Raw genomic sequence first — 11,154 nt, forward strand, 5'->3', positions numbered from 1 at the left:
CTTCATAAGTATTCATAGAATGTAGAAACAGGTGCATCCAAGTGTGTATAATTGTGTGCCAAGACTCTGGCTCTGGGTGTGGTGAACTCTCCGGATTATCTGCATGACTCAACAGCGCTATGAAATTTTAAAGAGCCTCTTCCATGAATATCCGTCCAGCCTGTCTGAAGGGGGCTCCGGATAGACACTGCCAGGCCAGGAGTGCCTCAAAGTGGGCGTCCGCTGGGTGATGGAGGGGTGGGTTTGGGGGCTTGAAGCCACTGAAGCTTCTGTCTCATGCCTCGCAGCCTTTCCACACTAATGCACTTATTGATTGGTGTGGCTCCACAGGTAATGCAGCTAGTGTCTGAAGCGTAGAGAGGAGTTATACTTAAGCCCTCGAGCACCAGTGTCTTGCTTTTAAAGTCTTGTCTTAAACCTCCCTTTTGGCTCTTTGTCTGTGCACCTTTTCATTGTAGACTTTTTTTTTGGTAAACAGAGTCCAAAATGCATGCAACCCCTGTCCCTGGTTCTACAGCTCCCTCAAGGTTGGATAGTATTTGCATTCACAAAAAGATGTAGCTTTCTTTTATTATTATTGTTATTATTTTTGCAGATTCTGACTTTCAGAATGTTTTAACATCTTATTTGGTTTATTGCATTCATTTAAAGGGATAGTTCACCACAAAATTTACTCACTAATTTCATGCTTTTCATTGTGATTTTTACTGGTAAACAGAGTCCAAAACAGCTCTACAGCTCACTCAGGGTTGTATAATATTTGCATTCACTAAATATATTTATTTATTTGCAGATTCGTTAAGTATTAACACATCCTTATTTTTTTGCATTCATTTAAAGATTTAGTTCACCCCCCAAAAAAATTATTTAGTCACCAATTGCTTGCTTTTCCCTGTAATAATAATAATAAAAAAACATAAGCAATGCAAAATGCATGCAAGCGTTGTCACTGGTTCTACAGCTCCCTTAAGGTTGGATGCAATTTGCATTCACAAATAGGAATTGTTTTGCAGATTGTGTCTAAAAATGTTTTAGCATCTTATTTAATTTATTGCATTTAAAGGGATGGTTCACCCCAAAATGTTATTTCACTCACCAATTGCATGCTTTTACATTTCCACACAGTTCCTTCATGTTGACCCAACACAAATCAATTGCATTAACTTTTAGATTGAACATAAAACAAATAAGTTGTCCCCAAAATATCTTAAGAATTGTGTTATTTAAACTCATTTTAAATAAGTAGCTTGAATAAGCAGCAAAAGTTATTTTTTGAGCGTTTAAAGGAATAGTTCACTCAAACACTGAAACTCTGTCATCATTAAGTTGTTGTTTATTTCATGCCTGTTTTTTTTTTCTTTTGTTGAACACAATATTTTGAAGAAAGCTGCAAAGCTGTAATCCCCGACTTCCATAGTATTAGCTTTTCCTACACTGAATAAAATGATTCAAGAATGATTCCATGGATTTACTTATTTTCTTTAAGTTAAGTGGTTATAAACTATTTATTTGAGATGAATTTAATCAAATTAAGTTAAACATTACTAAATTTAATTCACTTGTTTAAATTCAACACATATAAATTGTTGGCAGACATATTTTTTTTCAGTGTACTGTGGAAGTCAATGGTTGCAGGTTTTCAGCTCTCTTCAAAATATCTCCTTTTGAACCACTTGAGGGTGAATAAACAGTGAGTAAATTGATAATTTGGGGGTGAACTGTCCTTTTAAAGGCACAGTGTGTCATTTTGGCCACTAGAGGGTGTGTAATCACAACAAACAAAGGTGTATTTTAATGATTGTGGAATGATGGGAGTTGTGGTCTTTAACATCCTACAGGACTCCAGCAGAATCACGTTCATGTTAAATAACAAGTTTTTGAAAATTAAAATGAATAAATAAATGAAGCCCTGCTTGCTGAAACTAATGTTAAAAATGATAACTGATGGGAAAGCTCAAAAGCCGCCCTCTCAGATCAAAGGTGCCATTCATTCACGGCTTCATTTTCTGTTAAGATGAAGAAGAAGGAAAAAGAAGTTGATAATGAAGTGGAAACAGAGTAAGATCTCAGGTCCTCAGACTTCCTTCCCCGCTTTGAGCTGGAATCTTCCTGTTGGGCTGTTGGGTGTGTTTATGCAGCTCAAATACACACTAATATAAACTGCAATTACCTTGAGGAATGGAAGATTTTAGGTGTTATGACAACAGTCTACATTCCAGAGTCTTTCACCCCAATCTGCCTGAGACGAACCCATACTAACAGGAAAAAGTCTCAAATACTACCACAGACAATATTTCGAACTTGGACTGCAATACTTAGTTCAACCACTAGTCGTCAGCCCTACACACTGCACTGTTAAACTAAATAGTTACCAGATTCTTGTTGTCATATATGTTTGTGTTTCTGCACGTCTCTATATGAACATGATCCAACTATATGGCTGCTATTCTGTTAAAGTGTGCGCCTTTGAGAATTAATGTGCAAAAATCATCTGCTAAATGATTATTTTTTTCAGTTTAAGCATTCAGATTTTCTCCATTGACTCACCTCCAGGGAATCCGTCCCAAATCTCCAGGCGGTCGTATCGGCAGAAGACTCCGGCGGGCGGCTGCGTGTCTGGCTCCAGCTCAAAACTCTCGAACTCTAAAACGATTTCTGACATCTTAGGAGCAAAGATCATGAACGTGCAGTCCAAATTATTGGGGTATTTCTCTGGAAATCCGGGCGACTTGATGACTCCGCTGCTGGAGGTGAAGTTCCTGGAACATTCTGGACCTACGGTGGACACAGAGAGGAAGGAAAAAGTGAGCTTTTTTGTTTGTTCACTCGGGCAGACGGAGTAAAGGGGAATAATAACAAACACTGAAGCAGAAACACGGTGGTCTGTGTTGTTTTGCTGGATGATTGCAGGGTTTATGGGCCGTGGTGGAGGCCCACCCTGCTCGGGATATGGCTGATGCTTGATTTTTTGGGGTGTGTTGTGGGCTAATGATGAAAATGAACCCAAAAAGAAAGCACAAGCGCATATGAGGCTGATCTTATTAAATGTTTTATATGCACTCGATGAAGTGACTGGTGCTTGAAACAACATGATTAAGACATAGTGAAGTATCTCCATCATACTCAATAAAACTCACTTTGGATTTAATCAAGGAGCATCAAGGATATTTTAGTAAACGAAGAACTAAAGCTAACAGACAAAAACATGTTTGCTAACTAAGATTTGATCAAATATTCACAATAAATGAAAAGTAAAATGAAATGAACAACATTCACTGAATAACTAAGAGATAAAAATAAAAATGGGAAGAAATATTGATTGTTTTCTAAATTAATAAATATTCATCCTTTCTTTTAGATGCATATATTATCTTTAATATGAAGCTATTTAATAAATTCCTTTCAATGGTGTTTCTTTCATTTTCCAATTTGCCGTTCTGTTTTACTGGAGTGAAAAGTGAGATCACATGACTCTCTATAGTCTATTGTAAAATAAAACAGCTGACCTTGGTGCCATCATCTTGAACTTACAGAGCAAATAGAAAAATGACAGGCTACATGACGAGGTTATTTATTTTGTTGTTAAGTGAAACATATTTGTGTTTGTTGATTTTATATATATGCATGTATTCCTCTTACCAGAAGCACTACAGGTAAAATTAGACAACAATGTTCTGTTGTTCAGGCTGCTGTTGTTTGTGCACGTTAAAATAAATCCCTCAAAAGATTTTTCTAAGAGTGAAAGAAAGTTATTAATGGGAAAACAAGCACTTTGTTAAGCGAGAAAGCAAACCGAAACTATCGTACCGTGTCTGCTCAAGCAATTATTTTATTTTTAATACTAGAAGACGCGTGAAAACACCTCTAAACTGAAAGTAAATACAAATTAAACAGTAATTTTTTTAACTAAAAAATGCAACAATGAAACTAAACCTAAACAAATTATACTAAACAAAAAAACGCAAATTTAAAAATAGTATTAAAATAACCTTCAAAACTATAAGAACATTGAAGTGCACACACACTTTTAAATACAGGCAAGTCAAAACATTTACCCAGAAGTCCCAGGTGGACTAGCCTTGTTGATGTTCGCACATACATCACTACTTTGCAATTACATGACGTCACTCTGCTAAAGCTGTTGTGTGATGAATATCCTCAGAACTCTGAGAGTAAATATGCTCTTGTTTAAGAGTGATGCACACAAGATCACCTCTGGACCATCAACATCCAAATGTCAACATTATAATTACACTGTCCCTAATGTAGTGTATGGGTTTTGGCTTGATGTACTGTAATTTTTGGTCAAACTTTGTGTAAAATAACGAACAATCAAAGGATAAACGGTTAGGACAGAATGACAAGAAAGTGCTAAAGACTATAATATAAGAATCTGGCATCCTTAAGTGGATTTTAAAGAGCTTTTTTCTTTGTTATTTGGGGAAACTTGTTAGGTGCATAATTTAATGCAATCAAAAACTTTTCACCACCAATTTCTACCACCAAATCCGCTAGCAGCTTCTTTTTTTATTATTTCTTTTTCCACTTTTTCTATGCTCCAAAGAAAATGACCAGCACAGGAATCTGAAGCTAAAGTGAGTTGACATTTAGTGCACTACTTGGTTGGTTTTTAAACAGCAGGACATAAATTCCACACTTTCAGTCCTTTCATTATACAGAGAGCTTTTACAATGCCAGACATTTTATATTACATTTTCTTTCATACATAAGAAATAAAAAGCTTTGTGTGGCCTTCCTAAACCCTATAGGCCTTCACTCTGATCCACAGGTGTCTGCTATTACCTATTGGGAGAACATGTCATGTGGACTGGACAGGGTAATTGCACAAACACTTTTAAGGTTTAGGGTTGGAAGCTGTCGACTCAATGGTCAGCAATCAGTGTCCAAAACTTTGAAATGAAACCTAAAAGCTTATAAAAGAGCCATTTGATGACGCAGCCCAAAACATTCTTCATCTTTAGTTTTTGGTACAGTTGCATAAGTGCCAGCACTGAATTTTCTGTAGATAATCTTCTGTGCAGCTCCACGGGGCAAGGAGGAATTGCATTTTTCCTTTTCGCAAGATAAGAACACACTTCATCTGCTGCTATTTCTTACTTTATTTAAGAAGTGAATGCTCGAATATTATCTTCCAAAAGCCCAAAACACACTTGGAGCAAGAGAACAAGTCAACGGAAGGATGGAGGGACAGACAGATAGATAAATATATAGATAGAGTGATGAATAGATGAATAAAAAAATGTATGGATGGATGTAAAATGGATAGACAGAAATAACCAACTTTGCTCTCTGCATGTTGTAGTGTTTTAGTGCATATTGATAAAATGATAGAAGGACAGAATGGTGGATATGGATGGATAGATGGATGGATGGATGGATGGATGGATGGATGGATAGATAAATGGACGGACACACAGATATAATGATGGATAAAATGATGGATAGATAAATAGAAAGATGGATGGATAGATAGAATGATGGATGGATGGATGATGGATAGACAGCTCTAACTGACTTTGCTCTCTGCATATGTTGTAGTTTTAGTGCACAGTGATAGAACAATAGAATGGTAAATAGATAGATAGACAGACAGACAGATAGATAGATGGATGGATGGAATAACAGATGTATTAATAAGTTAATAAGAACTTCTATGACAGAAAAAATAAATTTATTATATCTAAATATCTGAAAACTAAATAGAAATAAGTTAACCTTGGTCAGAAAGCTGAGCCCAAAATTAGCTAAAGAGATCAATTTAATCTATTGCTTGGAAAATATAGAAACGTATCACTGTATGTAACAAACATCAGTATAATAACATATACAATAAAATAAGAGATTAAAAAAATATAAGCATAATATCCACACATTTAAACTACAATCCATTCTATTGCCTGAAATAATGCAAAAATCCTCCTTCAAAACAATATACAAGTTCTTGAACTTGTCTAACGGAAATAAATAAAAAAATAAAAAAATTTGTCAATTAATTAATAATTAATTAATGTATAAATAAACTATTAATTGATATATAAATAAATAAACTAACAAACACATAAATAATTGAGTTAATTAACTAATAATTTATTAATTAATAAATAAACAATTAATTAATATATAAATAAATAAACTAACAAACACATAAATAATTGAGTTAATTAACTAATAATTAATTAATTAATTAATAAACAATTAATTAATATATGAATAATAAATAAATAAACAAATAAATAAATAAATTTCAAGATACAAAAAATACCCGATTGACACAAACTTAGATGAAATAAATTTGAGAATAAAAAAGCCATAACAATATGTATAAACTCAACTACAACTCAAACTGTGCTAATCTGTCAGCATCTTCTCCTCTCTCCACTGTGTCTGGCTTCGTAACGCTCCACTGCTGTGTGCAGATTGTGGTGGGATTTTAGGATTTGTGTGTACATGTCTGTATTTGCGATTATGTTTACCTCATAAGGACGCAGGGACATGTTGGTATTGCTACTAACATCTCAAATGCTCCACGTCCCTCGCTTTATTTCTGCAATTATTTGCAAGTAGTCGGAAAAAACTTTACAAGAGAACGTCTAGCGGAAACTGAGACGAGAAACGGGAGAGCCTGTAAACTCCAGCCAAACAAATAAAGCTTTGTGAGAGCAGTCCAGCTTTCTCTCTCGCTTTCTTTCCCCTCCTCACAACCACAAACACTTTCAAGTCCTTTCTGAACTAAATTTACACTTAAACACCAGAATTTATGGAATAGCAGTGAAGTGGTTTTTGGGAAAAAAACAAAAGCAAAACAATGCTGGGTTGATTCAGAGCAGCTAAGCACTAATTCTGACACTAAGGACAAGCTTTGGTTTGAGACTTGGTTTGAGACAGGCTTTGGTCCTAAATGTGGCGTTTTGGTGACTGTCGCTTTAAATGCAAATGATATTGTGCTCTTTTCAGAAGAGGGTGGAGCAACAGATGCCTGTGTGTCAGCATAGTGGCAGATTCAAAAACAAGACTAATGTTATCTGTGTGAAAAAGTTCATTTGTGCTTCAACTACAACTCCACATTTACAATCCTCTTAGTCACTGATAAACAGAAAGATGGATGGATGGATAGATAGACAGATAGAAAGATAGATGGATGGATAGATAGATGATGGATGGATGGATAGACAGATAGATGGATAAATAGATAGATGGATAGAGAGAGAGAATAACAGTGAATAACAGATGGATGGATGGATGGATGGAAGGAATAACGGATGGAGGGATGGAATAACAGATAGAATAATGATGGATTGAATAATGGATGAATGGATGAAATAACAGATGGAATAATGGTAGAATAGGATAATGGATGAATGGATGGAATAACGGGTGAAGGGATATAATAACGGATGGAGGGATGGAATAACAAATGGAATAATGGATGGAGGTATGGAATAACAGATGGAGGGATGAAATAACGGATGGAATAATGGATGGAGGTATGGAATAACGGATGAAATAAGGAATGGAATAACGGATGGAGGGATGGAATAACGAAAGGAATAATGGATGGAAGGATGGAATAACGAAAGGAATAATGGATGGAAGGATGGAATAACGAAAGGAATAATGGATGGAGGTATAGAATAACAGATGAAATAACAAATGGAATAACGGATAGAATAATGGATGGATGGATGTATGGATGCATAAATTAATTGATAGAAGGATGGAATAATGGATGGAGAGATGGAATAACGGATGGAGTAATGGATGGGTGGATGGAATAACAGATGGAAGGATGGAATATCGGATGAAATAACCGATGGATGGATGGTTAGACAGAATGGCAGATAGATAGATAGATAGATAGATAGATAGATGGATGGATGGATGGATGGATGGATGGATGGATGGATGGATGGATGGATGGATGGATGGATGGATGGATGGATGGATGGATGGATGGATGGATGGATGGATGGATGGATGGATGGATGGATGGAAATTATAGAATAGAAATAATACATTTTTTACCATTAGATGCTAGTTATTTTCAAACACTTTTTAAAAAAAAAATCCAGTATAAAAGTTTTTATTTGTCATAACAGGTCTCCTTTAATCGATCTGTGTTGAACCCTTCATTTTTAGTGTGGTTTATTTTGCTTTTCCTCACTGACATGTATATGTTAACGTGTAGTGGAGTGACCGAAGGCCTCTGTGGAATATGCTGAGTTTATTTAACAGGCCAGAGGCAATGCTTGTTAAAAAGACGGCTTGCAGGTCTCAGTTTAGTGCAAACAAACCTGGCCGAGTGTCAGAGATTTAATCCTCATGTTCTGCTGAGATTAGCTTTACTGCTGTTATGTTTAGGGTCCCAAAGACCCCGGTGGTGCATATGTAACATTTCTGTCATTTAGAAATGATCATCCTCGTTTATTTTAGGAAACTTCTAACTTAATTAAATCCAGACTTTGCGGAAACTGCATGCATATGTAGACTAAAGTCCCAAACACTCCAAAAAATGACATTATAATTATGCTTCTCTATTCTTCTCTCTCTCTACACACACACATTTATATATATTGAAACTGCTTCCCTAAGGTTTCTCAGAAATGTGCTAAAGTTTTGTTTGTTAGCCCAGCTCTGCAAACCTGCGCTGACACAGCTGAGATTTGAGTTGCCAGATCCCTCAGCAAACGTCCGAGTTAACACTGACGCAGGAACAAAATAGCTTAAGGTGTTGTGGGTCTAGTGAGCTAATCACTGTTGTTTATATTCCATATACTGGATCTGGAGGGAGAATAATTAATCTGGGCATGCACACGCACACACACACACACACACACACCTTTCCCTGCCGTTTACCCCCGTGGTTCCACTAAGACGGGATAATGGGAGCGATGAGAGTTTGAGAAGCAAAATTTGGCCAGACTTTCCAGCACACATTAATCTGGAGCCACAGCTGTGTGTTACGCAGAACACCGCTAACACTGCAGAACTTGCTTTTCTTCAGAGTTTCAGTCATGTTTCTAGTCCAAATATCTACTAATTTTTTTAATTAAGACAAGCAAAAACTATAGTTCTATATTAAATGGATATAGTAATACTTCAGAAATAAAGAGTCAAAGTTTCTCTTTAAAACAAGCCAAATAATCTGTCAATGGGGGAAGCCAAATAATGTTATTTAAAAGCAAAAACAACATTATTTTGCTTGTTTTAAAGAAAAGAAATCATTTCATTTTGACACATTATTTTGGAAAAGAAGAAAATACGTTATGCTTGTCTATAAATGCCTCCTGATGTAAGATTTTGAGATATTTGAAATTAAAACAAGACAAAAAAAAACAAGAAAAGCATTTTTTGCAGTGTATTTTCTACAGCTGCTGGCAGTATGAAATGCTCTTGTTGGGAATAATTGCTTAAGCTTTTATTACAATATACGATATTATCATGATATTGACATAAGCTGCAAAAAAGATTTATTGAACAGTCATAAAAAATTCAATAAAACAAAACCTTAGTGTTTTGCTCTTTGGTATATATGTGTTCAGGGTAAATAGATGTTAACAAATTAAATTAAGTCTAATTAGAAAATGTTAACTAATGCATTAAAAGCTGCAGTGAGAATACACCAAAAGTAGTAGTGTCAAAAAAAATGCAACAGAAAATTTTAGCTAATAACTCCATTTATTAAAAATCATTACAATTAACGCGATTTATGCAATATTATTACTTTTTAAAGTAACAAGTAAGAATTACTTTAAAAAAATCAAAAGTAAGAATATTTGAGTTACTGTAAACATGTAAAGTTACATTTTGTTTTAATTAATCAGCGTTTAAATAAACATTTCTGAATAAAGTCACGTTAAATAACACACATAAAAGAATACGCTCATTATTTTGAATGCATCATTAATTGCATTAATCTGTATATACGGCATGTAAAGCTCTGGGATCAGAAAGATAACATTATCCTACATTATTATTTTCGGTGTGTATCTTTAAAATGTAAATGAAGGTGAAGGTTATACAGTGCATTGTTCATTGCAGACCCCCCTGCAAGTTCTGAAAGAGATCAAGCCTCAGCAAAGATAAGAAAAAGCAACTAAAATATAACGTACCGCATTACATACTATAAAAAGTAACTAAGTAATGCAAGTTTTTTGGAGAGAGCGTAACTCAATATAGTAATGCATTACACTTTCCCCAACACTGTACATTAACGCTCAGCACACAGAAAGACAGTTTCTGCCTTGGATTTCATTAGTTATTTAAAAGACGGGCTCGTAGAATGACATGCATGCTGAGCCAGATGTGACCTATGCCACTGGTCTGTGTAAAGCAACTAAACTTGTAAAAGACAACTAAACTGGACACAATGAGCAAACTTTCCTCCTCACGCAATGCTTGTCCTGCGCTGTTGACACAGGTGCCATCGTAAAGACCTTCAGATAACATCTACATGATGAATGGGCTAGTTAGTGACGATGACACAGACTTTCGCCAGTTCACTCCGTACCATATTCGGGAATACGTGGGAAAACAAGCCTTTTTATTGGCAGAAGTCCAAAAATATGCCTGCAATGGGGTATGTGCACACAGACTGTTAATTCTCAGTCAGCCAATCCAAGCGCTTCCAGCTAACTGTTGCAGCATTACAAAATTACAGCGTTTAAGATCTGATTTCTTTAAAAATCACTTGATTTATATATGATATAAAGTGGGTCTCAGACCAGAAAGGAGGCTTAGTTAACCGCAGTATTTTCAATGGAGTTTTCCGCTCACCTGCTGATGATGCCACATGTGTTTACATGATCTTTCATCTTGTTTTACACTCGAGCAACTACATGAATGCTGAAGTCAATTTTGATGAATGCTATTTTAATGAATGCTGTTTAACTGATTGTGTTTTAATTGCATTGCAACATCATTGCTGTAAAAGAAACTACAATATTAAAAATAGTCACATTAATCTATCACAGGAAGTTCATTGTTGGCTGAAAGACACCAGCTGTGCATATATAGCCCACTGCACACTAAATAAAACAAGGCGAGATTAATCAATTATTATCTCTGGAATGTTTGTCTGAATGACTGGAATGTCAATCACAACATTCCCTGTTAACAAAGGGTGAAATTGATTAA

At 35.4% G+C, this 11,154-nt stretch overlaps 1 protein-coding gene across 45 annotated transcripts in view; it reads right to left on the reverse strand.

Annotated features, from left to right (window-relative positions):
* nrp1a (neuropilin 1a) overlaps nucleotides 1-11,154 on the reverse strand; it is a 418,289-nt gene that overhangs the window by 73,746 nt on the left and 333,389 nt on the right. For all 45 annotated transcript variants that reach the window (XR_015524332.1, XR_015524327.1, XR_015524324.1 and 42 more), the window contains 1 exon segment: nucleotides 2,548-2,775. Coding sequence is in view for 24 of the 45 variants with exons in the window: in XM_087308241.1 (XP_087164367.1) it covers nucleotides 2,548-2,775 (228 nt within the window). In the remaining 21 variants the exon portion in view is untranslated.

Source organism: Danio rerio, chromosome 24 (assembly GCF_052040795.2).
Source record: "Danio rerio strain M-AB ecotype USA chromosome 24, GRCz13ab, whole genome shotgun sequence".
Lineage (NCBI taxonomy): Eukaryota > Metazoa > Chordata > Actinopteri > Cypriniformes > Danionidae > Danio > Danio rerio.